Here is a 17934-nt window from a genome sequence, read left to right as displayed (position 1 = left end):
TAGGAGCCTACAACAAGTCACAGTAAAACATTACATTTTTTAACCATAACATTTTTTACATTTTTTTATATACAATCTACATTAACAATCTAAATGGACCAAAAAGAGACAATAGAAAAAACTAGCAATGGCAATGTGAAAAAATTATGGTAACTAGTCTGGCCCTAATTCAGGTTAATTGTTTTTGAAAAATGTAAGCCAGGGTGGGATCAGCCAGCGGCGGCTTCCCACATGCGCGATTCATTTGCAGTCTGGACGCGGAGGGGGTGAACATCTCCTGCTCCAAAAGTCTTCAATAACACCACAAAAGGTCGCTAGATTTGTCGCTAGTCGATTTTTTGCAAATGTGTCGCTAGAGGGGTCTGAATACTCGCTAAATATAGCGACAAAGTCGCTAAGTTGGCAACACTGCACCCATGAGAGAGACCATATCTCCCAGGTGAAAAAGACTGTGCACTTCATTTATGTGAGCTAAGGGCCTTTGTTGCACCAAGGTCAGATTTTTTTATTTAACTCGGCAAGTCAGTTAAGAACAAATTCTTATTTACAATGACTGCCGACCCCAGCCAAACCCGGATGACGCTGGGCCTATGAAAAAAATCTGACCCTGTATTAGTTTGGGACCTACTTGTGGCAAGATCGAGGCCAGACGGAGAAGGGTGAAGTTGCCCCTACACGCTGACCTTAAGTCAATTTAGCATTTTCCTCAACAATGGTTAAGGTTAAATAGGATTTGGGAAGCTGATCCTAGATCAGTTCCTAGGGGAAACTTAATTCCAGAGCAGTCTAGGCCATTGGTGGAGGGACACTGGGAAATTCTGGGTAACCAGCCACAATGCCTTGTTATAATGTGACTATCAGTCCCTACAGGGGCAATTTAGAAAGTACAAAAGCAGCGGATCAAGGTTTGCCGTTTTCTCATTCTGGTTTAGAGGCTGATCCTAAAGTACATCTCAGTTCGTTCTAGACCTCTTTAGACTGTCGTTTTCAGTAAAAGAAAGAAATAGGGTACATGGAGGAAAATTAGAATTTCTTAATTTATTTAAAGTTGGGGCTGCATTTTACAAACCACATTACTTTCAACATGAATCATAGCATCTCATTTGAAAATTATACAAGACAATGAACAGAACCCATAAAGGAAAACAGCATGTTTGTGAATGTCTGTTTTTAAATTAATATAGTGATAAATGTCATGTTGTGTCCTTAAAAAGAACAACAACGAGTAGAGTCAGTAGACCAATGATGTCAATTGTAAGACAAACAGCTGACAGGAACTTAAACAAGAAGACAATGCACTTTATATACAAAGAAATAGAAAAATTAAGTACATGTACAGTAAAATTACTCTGATCATTTGACATTTAATTACAAGAATGAAAATACCATTTTGTATTGGTTAAATAAAAATCTAAAGAAATTACATGATGTGAAAAGCTTCTTTATTTAATTGTTTACAATACATACGGTAAGAGATCAATGGAGCACTGATGGCCACGCACCCGTAGGGGATAGCACAAGGACACCGTCAATGGCGTCCATTCAGAAGAGCTGATACAAAAAAGTTGATATTTGTCAATTCAATCATAATTTACAGCAGTCGCTAGTGCAAGTCTACACACCCTTTGCAGTCGTCACATTTTGCCTTAATTAAATCTAAAAATTAAATTATTTTTTCATATCGATCTACGCAACCTACTCAAGATTTTACAAGTGAAATAAAAATGATAGAACATTTTCCAAATGACTAAGAAATACTAAATGTGGATGTATTGAATGCTTATGTCTTCACACCCCAGAGTTAATACTTGGTGGAAGCAACTTTGGCAGCCATTACAGCTGTGAATAATAATTTTGAATAAGACACTACCAACCTTGAACAACTCTTAGGGCAATGTACATCTATTGTTTTTGTCAAAATTGCTCAAGCTCAGTACATTTGGTTGGGAATCATTGATGGACAGCAATATTCAAACCTTGTCTCAGATTTTTAAAGCAGATTTAAGTCAGGAGGGAGACTGGACCATTCAGGAACACTCAACACCTCTTAGAACACCATTCTGTTGTGTCTTTGGCATTAAAATGTGTGTAACTGTCCGCAGAAAAATACAACTCCATCTCAGGATTAGGTTTTCCTCTAACTTCTCATTCATTTGGAAAATGTTCTATAACTTTCCTTAACTTAGACAATGTGGAGTAGGTTGTGTAGATCTGTAGGAAACCCCCCAAAAATGTAATACATTTTTTTATTTAATGTTAAGGCAGAAAAATATGAAGACTGTGCAAGTGCTGTGTAACTTTCACTAGGCACTGTATGTGTTCTAACAGGCCTATAATGTGGTTACTAAATAGATTCTGGACCTATCCCCCATGGGGGGACGGGTGTGTGGCGTTTCCATGGTTTTGGTCGAACTCTTACCTAATCTATGCAATTATTGCATTACACTGATGCTGTCATAACACCCTGCAATGCTGACAGTTTTAGTGTGGTGAAACAGTCCATTGCCCTCTCACCGTCTCTCCCTCTTCTTCGTGCAGTTTTTTCTTTTCTTTATTTCTTTCAGTCCAAGAAGAAAATGTTGTTGAACTGTGTCGCACAGAGCCTCTTCACTTCCTCTGTTGGTAGAAAAAAAAAACAGGGTTGGGATTAGCAAGCATAACCAAGAAAACATGTGAGATGAGCTCAAAGAAACAAGTTCCATCCATCCATGTTGGACCTACCATTAACTTCAATCAAATTGGCATTCTTCTGGTTCAAGATAACGTAGAGCTCTCTCTGGTCCGACTTCTTGCCGACCACCCAGTAGTCTGTCATAGCCTTCACAATGATCTCTTCATCTTCATCAACCCTGAGGCAACATACAAAAATAACATGAACATACGGACACTGTAATATACTTTACATACAGAGTTGCCAAAACTAGGCCTCAGAGTGCTAACCCTAACAGGGTTTTTGTGGTATTTCATTGGGCATACCTGGCGAAGTCACAGTTGATGTCTCCCAGAATCTTCATGAGGTCTGGGTGGACCGAAGTCAGAGAGACGCTGGCTGTCTTCCTCATGTGGATGGTGCTCTTCTCTGCCAGGTTCATGTGGTTGAAGTAGATGAACTTGAACTGGGGCTCCTTGTCCGGCCTGTAACAACACAGAGGGAGAGGATGTCGATTAGAGGTCGGCCGATTAATTAGGGCATTTTTGGACCCCGATTACATTGCACTCCACGAGGAGACTGCATGGCAGGCTGACTACCTGTTACGCGAGTGCAGCAAGGAGCCAAGGTAAGTTGCTAGCTAGCATTAAACTTATCTTATAAAAAACAATCAATCTTAACATAATCACTAGTTAACTACACATGGTTGATGATATTACTAGTTTATCTGGCTTGTCCAGCGTTGCAAATAATCAATGCGGTGCCTGTTAATTTATCATCAAATCACAGCCTACTTTGCCAAACGGGTGATTTAACAAGCACATTCGCGAAAAAAGCACTGTCGTTGCACCAATGTACCTAACCATAAACATCAATGCCTTTCTTAAAATCAATACACAAGTATATTTTTTTAAACCTGCATATTTAGTTTAAGAAATTCATGTTAGCAGGCAATATTAACTAGGGAAATTGTGTCACTTCTCTTGCGTTCTGTGCAAGCAGAGTCAGGGTATTATGCAGCAGTTTAGGCCGCCTGGCTCGTTGCGAACTGTGTGAAGACCATTTCTTCCTAACAAAGACCGTAATTAATTTGCCAGATTTTTACACAATTATGACATAACATTGAAGGTTGTGCAATGTAACAGCAATATTTAGACTTAAGGTTGCCACATGTTCGATAAAATACGGAACGGTTCCGTATTTCACTGAAAGAATAAACGTTTTGTTTTCGAAATGATAGTTTCCGGATTTGACCATTTTAATGACCTAAGGCTCGTATTCATGTGTATTTATTATATTATAATTAAGTCTATGATTTGATAGAGCAGTCTGACTGAGCGGTGGTAGGCAGCAGCAGGCTCGTAAGCATTCATTCAAACAGCACTTTCCTGCGTTTGCCAGCAGCTCTTAGTAATGCTTGAAGCACAGTGCTGTTTATGACTTCAAGCCTCTCAACTCCTGAGATTAGGCTGGCAATACTAAAGTGCCTATTAGAACATCCGATAGTCAAAGGTATATGAAATACAAATGTTATAGAGAGAAACAGTCCTATAATTCCTATAACTACAACCTAAAACTTCTTAACTGGGAATATAGAAGACTCATGTTAAAAGGAACCACCAGCTTTCATATGTTCTCATGTTCTGAGCAAGGAACTTAAACGTTAGCTTTTTTACATGGCACATATGGCACATATTGCACTGTTTTTGCATTATTTAAACAAAATTGAACATGTTTCATTATTTATTTGAGACTAAATAGATTTTATTTATGTATTATATTAAATTAAAAGTGTTCATTGTTCGTTCAGTATTATTGTAATTGTCGACCTCTAAAAATAATAAAAAATCAAATCGTCCGATTAATCGGTATCGGCTGTTTTTGGTCCTCCAATAATCGGTATTGGTTGACCTCTAATGACAATCATTACAAGGATGAGAGGAGAGTCTAATGCCAATTTCACACTACTGAGCCGAGATGAGCAGAGCCAAGTAGGACTGTACTGCGCTAGCCTGCTCATTACAAATAGTTGCTTGAACCATACTGGAAAGGTCAATATGAAAATAAAATATCAGAGCCAGCACAATGTTATGACGTTACAATGAGGAGCACTGCAGATATTGAGATGAGCGCGATGCAAGACTTTTCTCTCACACATTCAGAGTATGTGCGCAGGGTCACGGGTGTGCGTCACGCTGCTACACTAGCTAGCTCTGGAACAAAAACAGTGGAAAAGGTTATCTTCGTGCTTCAACGCTCTTAGTTGTTGCGGAAAATCGGCCTGATATTGCTGTGTACTCTGTGCATCACTGAATCTACCTTTAAGCAGTACTACACCTCAGGACCATCATCAGTTTATCCAGGTCATTGAGTTCATTGGTCCAATCGTCAAGAGGATGCCGTGGCATAAACGCGTACCTTTTAAAAACACATGATATATTTTGGACCGTGATTTCTATCATGGCGTGTTGGAACAACACAGGCCCAGGAACTGGAGGCTAGAGGATTAAAGCAAAAGTTCTGACCCTGATATCCTGCGGTTGACATTGTATTGTTCACATATGTCGGAGGCCAGCAGGGTGAGCTGAGGTCCCACTAGACCATCCAGCTGCTCACAGAACTCCCTCGTCAGCTCCACAGATGCTGGGGGAGAGAGAATATGACCATACGGTAGTTAGAATTAGTAGAATGGACTTTGGAACTTCTAAGAATTTATAAGGTTTTTTCTTTCAGTCCACATAATATGGCAATGCCTTAGAATTTGCCATTGCATTATTCACAGAACATTTGGAACGGCAGACTCAGAATGCTGAGAAATTATGTAATAAGCATCAGCCCAGCTGTTTGGGGGGAGGGGACTGACCAAATGATAAGAGAGGATACTCACCACTGATCATGAAACAAACCGCTGCACTCATCGCCTGAAATAAAGAGCAGACGATGTGCAGTTTGAATATAATGGGTCTAGAGAAAATAATACTATAATTTAGAACTTATTACCAAATACATTGAATTTATAAATCATTTAAGGAAGCCATTTGAGATCCCAACGAACAAAGCCAATTCCCCCAACATCACCTTCTCTTTGTTCTTCAGTAATGAAATAATAACAGATTACCACATTTTCTGCCAAACAAACAATGGGTTGGGAGTACTACCCGTCTCTCTCTTAAAAACACAAAAGAAAAAAGCCTCTACTGACTTCCCACAAAACCCAGCAGGGCTCCAGACCACAGTTCCCTGCTTCTCAGTTCTGTCCCAAATGACGCCCTATTCCCTATGTAGTGCACTACTTTGGACCAGAACCTTGCACTACATTTGACTAGATCCCTATGGACCCTGGTCAAAAGTAGTGCACTTTATAGGGAATAGAGTACCATTTAGAATGATGCCCTCTCCTCACCTTATAAACTATCAGATGCAGCTCCTCATAACTGTCCTCTGTGTTGACAAATATTCTAGGGAAGCGGAATTTGGCCTCTGGGTCTTTGAGGTTAGCAGGTCCTGTCAAAAACCTGAGGGTGGAAAGAAGACAGGATATGAGAGGGCGTATGCATCACAGCTCATCACGATTACTGTGATTGACAAGGATGTTTCACAATTACAAAACACATTTAGTTCGATACAAATCAAAAACTGTTTTACCTCACACAAAATGTATCTAAATAAACAAATGAATCCCCAAGTCTATCTAGCAGTTTGTAAATGTATATGTGGACGTACAGTGTGTATCCCTTCCATAATTTGTACTGTCAGTTTTCCCCTGCCTTTGGGTGGGTCTCTCTCCCCACCCCATCGGAGTCACACTGGCCTGGCAGCAGCACACTCTCAGGGATCACTTCAACAACAACGGCTCCATTCCAATGCATTCATATTAAGTGCTCGTATTCTGTCTGATCTGTGCTTGTATTCAGATCTAAATAAAAGGTTGTCTGTGTGTTTGACTACTTTCTGCTAAGCAACTTGCCCTAAGAGAAAAACCTCTTAATTCTACCCATTCTCTGAGACCATTTATTCCCTTCTATTAAGTAATCGCTGATCTGACCAGACAGGATAGATGAAAGCCATGTAGTGGAACCCCTCCATTCCTCTTTACAGCTGTGTTGAATCAAATCAAACTTTATTTGTCACATGCGCCGAAGACAACAGGTGTAGACCTTACCGTGAAATGCTTACAAATCAGTGTTTGGAAGGGATGCAGGAAGGATTGTGTTTTAGAGTATTCATACAGAGACTACAGAGCACCTCTGTTAATAATCTCATCCTCCTCCTCCTCCTCTCTCTCCTACTTTGTCCACCTCAGGCACAGAGGCCTCTAGGGTGGACTAGGCTACACAGAGACGCCGTTAACTAGCTTGGCTCTCCCTCCTCCTCTCTGTTAAGTGTAATCCCCCCTCCTTTGTGTCTGTGTGTGGGACGGTAGAGATACAAATCTCATTATTGTCAGTGGGGTAAGACCACGTCACGTTGGAACACAGATCAGTAATCCTCCATGTTGTTATTACAAATCAGACTGGATATTGCACATGCCGGACCACCAACGCGCTTTAATTACAACCTAATGTTAGTCTAATAATGCTTTCCTATCATACCAGAACTATCAAACATCTATTGTGACATCCCTGTCGATAGTTTTATTGATTTCACTTGATAATCTAAAACAATATGAATTCCTCCATCGCTTCGTTGAAATAGCAATGTATCCAATAAAAACCATCATGGATGAACACGATAAAGTCGGAATTCCATCCATCTCCTCTTCTCTCCACCCCCTCAGGTTAAATGTATCAGTCTGCTATAGTCAGATTAGCAGCAGATGTGGCATGGCTAGAAGGCTCCACCCTGACATGATGATCTAGTGCCCCTGTCCTTCTGCCCTGAGATAGCAGGGGACCAGAGCCCCAGTGAGGGAGCCTGGCCCAGCCTAGCCAGGAGACATGGAGGAAGGGAGGCAGGGGACCAGAGCCCCAGTGAGGGAGCCTGGCCCAGCCTAGCCAGGAGACATGGAGGAAGGGAGGCAGGGGACCAGAGCCCCAGGGAGGGAGCCTGGCCCAGCCTAGCCAGGAGACATGGAGGAAGGGAGGCAGGGGACCAGAGCCCCAGGGAGGGAGCCTGGCCCAGCCTAGCCAGGAGACATGGAGGAAGGGTGGCAGGGGACCAGAGCCCCAGGGAGGGAGCCTGGCCCAGCCTAGCCAGGAGACATGGAGGAAGGGAGGCAGGGGACCAGAGCCCCAGGGAGGGAGCCTGGCCCAGCCTAGCCAGGAGACATGGAGGAAGGGAGGCAGGGGACCAGAGCCCCAGGGAGGGAGCCTGGCCCAGCCTAGCCAGGAGACATGGAGGAAGGGAGGCAGGGGACCAGAGCCCCAGGGAGGGAGCCTGGCCCAGCCTAGCCAGGAGACATGGAGGAAGGGAGGCAGGGGACCAGGGAGGGCGTTTAAGGACTTACCTCCCATAGTGAAGCAGATTCCCTGCCACCTCTGGCCTTAAGGGAGAGTCCCTACCAGCCAGCTGGAGAGAGAAAGGGAGGATGAGGAAGAGAGGCAGGGAGGGAGAGAGTTAGAAGAGAGATGGATGAGAGAGAGAGAGAACCTGCTTGAGTATAACTTAAGTCATTATCAACATTGTCTGAGCTTGTGGGGTATCAATGTGTGGTCAACTTTAAATGTGCTTGTTACACAACAATACATTCTTCGTGTGGCATGATGCCATTGTGGAGCAGGTGTTGGAAGAGTTCTGGCAACGTTGAGGGAAGGTTTAGGCAGAGGATCAGAGTTTTAGTAGAACAGAGGCAGGGAAGTGGCAGTTGCTTACGCTCTAGCTCCCCCTCTGATCCCTCCTCTCTCCCCTCTCTCGCTCCGTGATCCCTCCTCTCTCCCCTCTCTCGCTCCGTGATCCCTCCTCTCTCCCCTCTCTCGCTCCGTGATCCCTCCTCTCTCCCCTCTCTCGCTCCGTGATCCCTCCTCTCTCCCCTCTCTCGCTCCGTGAATCCTCCTCGCTCGCTCTGTGATCCCTCCTCTCTCCCCTCGCTCGCTCTGTGATCCCTCCTCGCTCGCTCTGTGATCCCTCCTCGCTCGCTCTGTGATCCCTCCTCGCTCGCTCTGTGATCCCTCCTCGCTCGCTCTGTGAATCCTCCTCTCTCGCTCTGTGATCCCTCCTCTCTCCCCTCGCTCGCTCCGTGATCCCTCCTCCCTCGCTCCTCTCCCTCCCTCCCTCCTCTCTCTGTGATCCCTCCTCTCTCCCCCCCTCGCTGCGTGATCCCTCCTCTCCCCCCCTCGCTCTCTGATCCTCCTCTCCCCCCCTCGCTCCGTGATCCCTCCTCTCCCCCCCACTCGCTCCGTGATCCCTCCTCCCCCTCCTCGCTCTGTGATCCCTCCTCTCCCCCCCCCCCCTCGCTCTCTGATCCCTCCTCTCCCCCCCCCCTCGCTCTCTGATCCCTCCTCTCTCCCCCCCGCTCTCTGATCCCTCCTCTCTCCCCCCCCCGCTCTCTGATCCCTCCTCTCTCCCTCCCCTCGCTCTCTGATCCCTCCTCTCTCCCTCCCCTCGCTCTCTGATCCCTCCTCTCTCCCCCCCTCGCTCTCTGATCCCTCCTCTCTCCCCCCCTCGCTCTCTGATCCCTCCTCTCCCCCCCTCGCTCTCTGATCCCTCCTCTCTCCCCCCCTCGCTCTCTGATCCCTCCTCTCTCCCCCCCTCGCTCTCTGATCCCTCCTCTCTCCCCCCCCTCGCTCTCTGATCCCTCCTCTCTCCCCCCCTCGCTCTCTGATCCCTCCTCTCTCCCCCCCTCGCTCTCTGATCCCTCCTCTCTCCCCCCCTCGCTCTCTGATCCCTCCTCTCTCCCCCCCTCGCTCTCTGATCCCTCCTCTCTCCCCCCCCGCTCTCTGATCCCTCCTCTCTCCCCCCTCGCTCTCTGATCCCTCCTCTCTCCCCCCCTCGCTCTCTGATCCCTCCTCTCTCCCCCCTCGCTCTCTGATCCCTCCTCTCTCCCCCCCTCGCTCTCTGATCCCTCCTCTCTCCCCCCCTCGCTCTCTGATCCCTCCTCTCCCCCCCTCGCTCTCTGATCCCTCCTCTCTCCCCCCCCTCCTCTCTCCCCCCCTCGCTCTCTGATCCCTCCTCTCTCCCCCCCTCGCTCTCTGATCCCTCCTCTCTCCCCCCCTCGCTCTCTGATCCCTCCTCTCTCCCCCCCTCGCTCTCTGATCCCTCCTCTCTCCCCCCCTCGCTCTCTGATCCCTCCTCTCTCCCCCCCTCGCTCTCTGATCCCTCCTCTCTCCCCCCCTCGCTCTCTGATCCCTCCTCTCTCCCCCCCTCGCTCTCTGATCCCTCCTCTCTCCCCCCCTCGCTCTCTGATCCCTCCTCTCTCCCCCCCTCGCTCTCTGATCCCTCCTCTCTCCCCCCCTCGCTCTCTGATCCCTCCTCTCTCCCCCCCTCGCTCTCTGATCCCTCCTCTCTCCCCCCCTCGCTCTCTGATCCCTCCTCTCTCCCCCCCTCGCTCTCTGATCCCTCCTCTCTCCCCCCCTCGCTCTCTGATCCCTCCTCTCTCCCCCCCTCGCTCTCTGATCCCTCCTCTCTCCCCCCCTCGCTCTCTGATCCCTCCTCTCTCCCCCCCTCGCTCTCTGATCCCTCCTCTCCCCCCCCTCGCTCCGTGATCCCTCCTCTCCCCCCCCTCGCTCCGTGATCCCTCCTCTCCCCCCCCTCGCTCCGTGATCCCTCCTCTCCCCCCCCTCGCTCCGTGATCCCTCCTCTCCCCCCCCCTCGCTCCGTGATCCCTCCTCTCCCCCCCCCTCGCTCCGTGATCCCTCCTCTCCCCCCCCCCTCGCTCCGTGATCCCTCCTCTCCCCCCCCCCCTCGCTCCGTGATCCCTCCTCTCCCCCCCCTCGCTCTGTGATCCCTCCTCGCTCTGTGATCCCTCCTCTCCCCCCCCCCTCGCTCTCTGATCCCTCCTCTCTCCCCCCCGCTCTCTGATCCCTCCTCTCCCCCCCCCCCCCTCGCTCTCTGATCCCTCCTCTCCCCCCCCCCCCTCGCTCTCTGATCCCTCCTCTCTCCCCCCCGCTCTCTGATCCCTCCTCTCTCCCCCCCGCTCTCTGATCCCTCCTCTCTCCCCCCCTCGCTCTCTGATCCCTCCTCTCTCCCCCCCTCGCTCTCTGATCCCTCCTCTCTCCCCCCCCCTCGCTCTCTGATCCCTCCTCTCTCCCCCCCCCCTCGCTCTCTGATCCCTCCTCTCTCCCCCCCCCCTCGCTCTCTGATCCCTCCTCTCTCCCCCCCCCCTCGCTCTCTGATCCCTCCTCTCTCCCCCCCCCCTCGCTCTCTGATCCCTCCTCTCTCCCCCCCCCTCGCTCTCTGATCCCTCCTCTCTCCCCCCCCCTCGCTCTCTGATCCCTCCTCTCTCCCCCCTCGCTCTCTGATCCCTCCTCTCTCCCCCCTCGCTCTCTGATCCCTCCTCTCTCCCCCCTCGCTCTCTGATCCCTCCTCTCTCCCCCCCTCGCTCTCTGATCCCTCCTCTCTCCCCCCCTCGCTCTCTGAACCCTCCTCTCTCCCCCCCTCGCTCTCTGATCCCTCCTCTCTCCCCCCCTCGCTCTCTGATCCCTCCTCTCTCCCCCCCCTCGCTCTGTGATCCCTCCTCCTCCCTCTCTCTCACCTCTGGTTCAGAGTGTCTGGGGAACAGTGACGTCGTCAGGTACTTGTACAGGATCCGCATGTCATCCTGCTCCAGACCACTCCTGCATGGGGACAACAAAAAAAGGGGACACACCTTTGTTAGCATCAAACACTTCCTGTTCACAGTCTGTTCAGGAGTATTGATGAACTAAACCCATCATCTCCATGGCTCACCATGGGCCCAATGCTATCATAACTGCTCAAATAATTTGATTAGCAATCAATCAAATCATTACGATCAATCAGTTATCACGTAATCCCCAGATTCCATACAGTAACAGGTCAGACTAACAGTTAAAAGTGAGAGAGACATGTATTAATTACTGTAATCAGATTGTGTGTATTTAAGGCATCTTCTGTGTCTCCCAGCCATGCCCAAGACAACCCCATACCTAGCCCAGCCTAACGGGATGAGGAGCATTGGAGTGATGCCTGCCACCGCTGCCTGGCTCCCCCACACCTTACAGTGGTAAAGGGCTGCAAGGAGGTGCCAAGGGCCTGCAGGCTGTTTATAAGATCAGGGCCCTGGCACGCACAACACAGGAGGGGGGGGAAACCTCCCCCTCCTCTCCTCCCTGGCATCCTGAAAAACAGCCCACTAGAGCCTGGCCAGTTGAATGGTGAAGCAGCCTGTGCCTCAAGATCACGGAAGAATGCAATTCAGAGCTTATGTTGTCCAACGACTTCTGTTAGCATTTGCAAATTGTAGGCAAAATGTGGTTTCTACATGTGGGCAGGTGTTTTAAACCAGAGTACAGCAGACAACCCCCACACGGTCTGCTTCTCCCAGCCGTACCATATCAGCTGGTCGTTGTAGAGGAAGGCTGTGTATTTGATCAGGCTGAGGCTCTCCTCCACTCTGTTGACGAATGACTGGATCTTCAGGTAGGTCATCTTGTCCAGGGGGAAAAAGGCGATTCCCCCGAACACGTCCAGCAGGTCACAGGACTGCAGGTGCAGCGTCTGCAGGTACTGGAGGAGACCAGGGATAGAGGACGGTTATACATGTAGTCATGTCTCCGTTTGTTAATACACATCAGGGATACGTGGGGAAGGTGAGGTGTTAGCTTAGAAAGCAACGTTATACACACACATCCCATTGTGATCAGGAGCCCAATGCTGAGAAACCTCGTTAAGAAACACAAAAGGGTCTGCACACTGTACGTCTGGACAACACAATGCTCCTATTTCCAGCTTCAATGGCAACAATATTTCTGTCCAAGGTGGATCTCAGTTAGGTCAAAGCTGGAGATATTAGTTTACCTGCGTAGTGCTTACATTGCTGTTCCCAAAGACACGAGAGGACACGGGAATTACTAGAACATTTCAACCGGGGATACGATAGACACCACAGGCCTCCTCTGTGTCTGAGTTACATACTGGAACGGGACACCTTGATAGGGTTAGGGAGAGCTGGGGGTTTCCTCTGATTGGCTTGGTATGAATAATGAACACAGGTCATTGCGGCCAATGGGCTGGGCCTGTAGTATGGCGGAAGCTTTGACCAGCTCTCCTTGAGAAAGGCGTTATTTGATAATTATAGTGATAATTAGCGGGGGAGCCATATTTCTGAGTAGTGATAATTAGCAGGGGGAGCCATATTTCTGAGTAGTGATAATTAGTGGGGGAAGCCATATTTCTGAGTAGTGATAATTAGTGGGGGAAGCCATATTTCTGAGTAGTGATAATTAGCGGGGGAAGCCATATTTCTGAGTAGTGATAATTAGTGGGGGAAGCCATATTTGAAGGTCACTTATGACTGACATCTGACCCTGCATTTAGTCACTAGAAAGTCAATAGAGTCCAGCACTCTAGACGGCTAGATGCACCAGTAGTATTACTGCTGTCAAGCAGGCAGCCAGGCCTGGAAACAGCATCACATCATTAGTAATGTGGATAGCACACAACAGCAGATGGGAATGTTTTCACTGTAAAAAAAAGGACAGCTAAGAGGTAGGAACTACTAAGAAGTAAGAGAATGTGTGTAATATATATTTACACAGATATGGTAATGAATTTCACAAGTAGTAAATCTGGTATTGAAATAGCAGTGCCCCTAGGAAAACATTGCTGAGAAAAGACTGACAATATGCATAGATGATTTCTGTTGAACTGTCCAATCAAGCTACATTACTTAAAGTATATAAAGCACAATTGTAAAACAAATGTTCTGCATCCAATAAGACATGACAAATCCCCTCGTCACCTATTACCACCCATCATCATGCATATAGTTGCAGAGACTTGAGGTATGTACTATGTAGCCTAGTGTTTGTTCTGTTTTACCCTGTAAAAGAACTTGTCAAGCTTCTGCATGAGCAGCTCCACTCCGCCTGCTTCCATTGCTCTGCCAAATGTGCCGTTGAAGAGCTGGAGAACAGAGCAACGAAAAGATCCATCAGCAAACCACATCCAGAGTCTCACACAGTCTTTACTAGAGAACGTGAGCTGGTATGACTTGAGGTTTACTCCCGAGTCCCAACCGCATGCTCACCTTGTACATACTGTAGCATTCCCGTAATACTGCACCATAAACGGTGTCCTACACAAATAAGAGAATAAACAACTGAGAAAGTTATAAATGATCTGCACAAAAGAGTTGAATTCCCTCAAATGGACCATACAAACATGAAACATACACAAATAAAAGATGCAACAAAATAAGACGTACAAGTATTTCCTCTTCCTGATATTCTATCGTGGGAGGTCTCCCATCTTTATTAGGTTTTTCTACCATCGGGTTCCGCACCACCTGGAAAAGCAAACAGGGACAGGTAGAGGAATTATCTATTCAAAAGAATCCTAGCAGACCTAATAACTTGTCAAAAAGAAATGAGTATGTTGAGAGTGCAACCGCTCTATACAGCGCATTCAGAAAGTATTCACACCCCTTCTTCCACATGTTGTTGTGTTACAGCCTGAATTTATTCAATTGAGATTTTGTGTCACTGAGTTACACACAGTACCTCATTATGTTAAAGTGGAATTATGTTCTAAGAAATGTTTACAAATTAATTACAAATGAAATGTCTTGTCAATAAATATTCAACCCCTTTGTTATGGCAAGCCTTAATAAGTTCAGGAGTAACAATGTGCTTACTTAACAAGTCACATAATAAGTTGTATGGACTGACTGTGTGCAATAATAGTGGTTAACATGTTTTTTTTATGACTATTCTCTGTACCCCACACATACAACTATCTGTAAGGTCCCTCAGTTGAGCAGTGAATTTCAAACAGAGATTCAACCACAAAGACTAAGGAGGTTTTCCAATGCTTCGCAAAGAAGGGCACCTATGGTAGATGGGGTAAAAACTTAAATAAAGCAGACATTGAATATTCCTTTGAGCATGGTGAAGCTGTTAATTACACTTTGGATGGTGTATCAATACACCCGGTCACTACAAAGATACAGGCGTCGTTCCTAACTCAGTTGCCGGAGAAGAAGGAAAGCGCTCAGGGATTTCACCATGAGGCCAATGGTGACTTTAAAACAGTTACAGAGTTGGCTGTGAAAGGAGAAAACTGAGGATGGATCAACAACATTGTAGTTACTCCACAATACTAACCTAAATGACAGAGTGAAAAGAAGGAAGCCTGTACAGAATTTTAAAAAATCCAAAACATGCATCCTGTTTGCAATTAGGCACTAAAGTAAAATTGTAGAAAATGTGGCAAAGAAATTACTTTTATGTCCTGGTTACAAAGTGTATTGTTTGGGGGCAAATCAGACACTGGGAGAACACTTCACCTTTCTGCAGGACAATAACCTAAAACACAAGGCCAAATATGCACTGGAGTTGCTTACTAAGACGATATTGACTGTTCCTGAGTGGCCTAGTTACAAGTTGACTGAAATCAACTTGAAAATCTATGACAAGACTTCGAAATGGTTGTCTAGCAATGATCAACCAACTTGACAGAGCTTGAAGAGTTTTAAAAAGAATAATGGCCAAATATTGTACAATCCTTGTGTGCAACGCTCTTAGAGAGACTTACCCAGAAAGACTAACAGCTGTAATCACTGCCAAAGGTGATTGTAACATGTATTTACTCAGGGATGTGGATACTTACATAAATGAGATATTTCTGTATTTCATTTTCAATACTTTTGACAAAATTACTAAAAATATGTTTTCACTTTGTCATTATGGGGGCTTGGTGAGAAAAAAAATCTAACGAAACGTGAAATAAGTCAAGGGGTATGAATACTTTCTGAAGGAACTGTATATAGTAAGTGTAAATAAGTTGGAAAACCAACGTACCATGACGATCCAGAAACTGTCCTCTGCTTCAAAGAAGAACTGCCTGTTCTTTTGTGTGTGTAGGGATTTAGCAGGCTTTGTTGGACAGAAGGTTCTGGAACACAGCAAAGATGGTGGTTGGGATAGGGGATATGAATCCAATAGACATAACTAACAGATTTGAGAAGTTTTACTTCAAGATAATTGATTAGTTAGTAGTTCCTGTGTACCTGGTAAACTGTACAATGGCCTCACAAAGACCGACATTACGGATCTTCTCATTCTTCTCGACCTCACTAGGATGGTAGAATAAAATCTTCTTCTCCTCCTACAATGCACACAAGGAGGCAGTTTCCATGAGGCACAGTATTTGAATGGAGACCACAAAGTTGACAGATATTCACATTGGATCATTTACAGCAGTAAACATTGAGCTGATGAACAGTGTCATTAAAGTTCATAGTGAGAACATGTGAAACACACGGGACGTAAAAACAACCAAATGGAGCTCACCTCTCCCTCCCGTGACCCAAATGAAGGATTATAGAGGAAAAAGCTGAGAAGAGATGGGGTGTACTGTTTCTCTTGCGTTCCCGAAGCCATTCTCGGACTGCAACAGAGGAAGATGCTGATCAACTATCTGTGACTGAACAGACAAAGATGCGTCACAATGAGACCCGGGTATTACCTGATCATCAGCATTAGTGTAGTTTGTGTCTGGATGTCCTCTGTTCCAGAGTGAATTTAGCATGCTTTGTGGCTGCAGACAAAAAGAATATCAGCTCAGCTTTAAAAACGCTACACATACATTTGAGAGTTTCAAGTTCCTTGGTGTCCACAACACCAACAAACTATCATGGTCTAAACACACCAAGACAGTCGTGAAGCAGGCACGACAACACCTTTTCCCCCTCAGAAGAATGAAAAGATTTGGCATGGGTCCCCAGATCCTCAAGAAGTTCAACAGCTGCACCACCGAGAGCATTCTGACCAGTTGTATCACCGCCTGGTATGGCAACTGCTCGGCATCTGACCGTAAGGTGCTACAGAGGGTAGTGAGTACGGCCAAGTACATCACTGGGGCCAGGCTTCCTGCCATCCAGGGCCTATGTACTAGGTGGAGTCAGAGGAAAGCCCTACAAAATTGTAAAAGACTCCAGTCACCCAAGTCATAGACTGTTCTCTCTGCTACCACACGGCAAGCGGTACCGGAGCGCCAAATCTAGGATCAAAAAGCTCCTTAACAGCTTCTACCCCCAAGCCATAAGACTGCCGAAACAATTAATCAAATGGCCACCCCCTCCATTTGTTTTTACACGGCTGCTACTCGCTGTTTATTATCTATGCATAGTCACTTCACTCCTACCTACATGTACAAATTATCTCTACTAACCTGTACCCCCGAACATTGACTCGGTATCCTTACCCCCTGTTCATAGCCTCGTTACTGTTATTTTATTGTGTTACTTTTAATAATTTTTTACTTTAGTTTATTTGGTAAATATTTTATTAACTCTACTTGAACTGCACTGTAGGTTAAGGGCTTGTAAGTAAGCATTTATTTCACGGTAAGGTCTACTCCACCTGTTGTATTCGGGACAAATAAAGTTTGATTTGATCATTTCAGATTAACAAAATCAGTGAGTCATGGAATTTGGTCTGTTTACTTTAGGCTGTAAATTGCATCAAAAGCTCAATATCTCAAATCAGGCTGAAAGATAAGCATGCATTTCCTGATTTGAACAGAGCATTATTAGCTTCCACTGACACCTGACACCAGCAACACTAGTTAGCTGTATAATATAAACGTATCCTAACTTCCACACCTCAGGCGCATGGCTAATTGATTCCCTTTACGTGGCTTGCTAGGTGGCATTGCTACAATCTATTATTTTAATCAGGCCCAGTGCTTAGGCAAGTTAGCATGCTAGCTACGTTAACCAACTCGCTCAAACAAGTCCACAACACAGCTAGCTAACAAGCTAGCACACCGGCCTTGGTAGCCAGGTAGGGACAACGGGGATTTGTTTTGCCATCTGAAAAGACCAATGTGATACAAAACAAACAAACTAACTAAGTTTATACTGTTAAAAAGCTAATTTGTTAGATATAGCAAGCTAGCAATTATCCGACGTTAGGTGGTTAATTTGTATGGTTGCACTGCAGCAGTGTCAACAATCCGCTAACGTTGTGTTCGCATCGATCTGGGAAAACTATTTCCGAATCACAAATTAATTTGAAATAAACACAACGACGCGACTTACCTTTTACTGTATAAAGTCAGCACATACAGATCATCTCGTTTGTTGCGAACATTAATAACAGATACAGTAGAAAAGCCGCGATCAATGACAAAATCCGCGCACACTTCCTGCTTTGACAGAATCTCAT

General features: G+C 46.3%; 1 protein-coding gene across 2 annotated transcripts; it reads right to left on the bottom strand.

The window, feature by feature from the left end:
- Positions 1-2232: 2232 nt before the first annotated feature.
- On the bottom strand, positions 2233-17934 carry LOC106589583 (vacuolar fusion protein CCZ1 homolog). Of its 2 annotated transcripts, XM_014179729.3 has the most exons (17): positions 17808-17934; positions 16232-16303; positions 16057-16153; positions 15774-15871; positions 15565-15658; positions 13971-14051; positions 13794-13841; positions 13586-13669; positions 12096-12271; positions 11280-11361; positions 8097-8158; positions 6054-6165; positions 5538-5571; positions 5176-5293; positions 2977-3135; positions 2722-2849; positions 2233-2616 (listed from the first exon to the last, which is right to left on the bottom strand). In XM_014179729.3, the coding sequence occupies exons 2-17, from the start codon at positions 16243-16245 to the stop codon at positions 2561-2563; spliced, it is 1443 nt and encodes a 480-aa protein (XP_014035204.1). In that variant the 5' UTR covers positions 16246-16303; positions 17808-17934; the 3' UTR covers positions 2233-2560. The 2 variants fall into 2 exon arrangements, with proteins under 2 accessions (XP_014035204.1, XP_014035205.1); XM_014179730.3 differs by lacking the exon at positions 16232-16303 and having other exon boundaries at positions 16057-16189; positions 17808-17926.

Source organism: Salmo salar, chromosome 28, assembly GCF_965601325.2.
Source record: "Salmo salar chromosome 28, fSalSal1, whole genome shotgun sequence".
In the NCBI taxonomy this organism is placed as follows: Eukaryota; Metazoa; Chordata; class Actinopteri; order Salmoniformes; family Salmonidae; genus Salmo; species Salmo salar.
The sequence above is the reverse complement of the archived record's forward strand: the minus strand, read 5'-3'. Positions and strand labels throughout refer to the sequence as shown.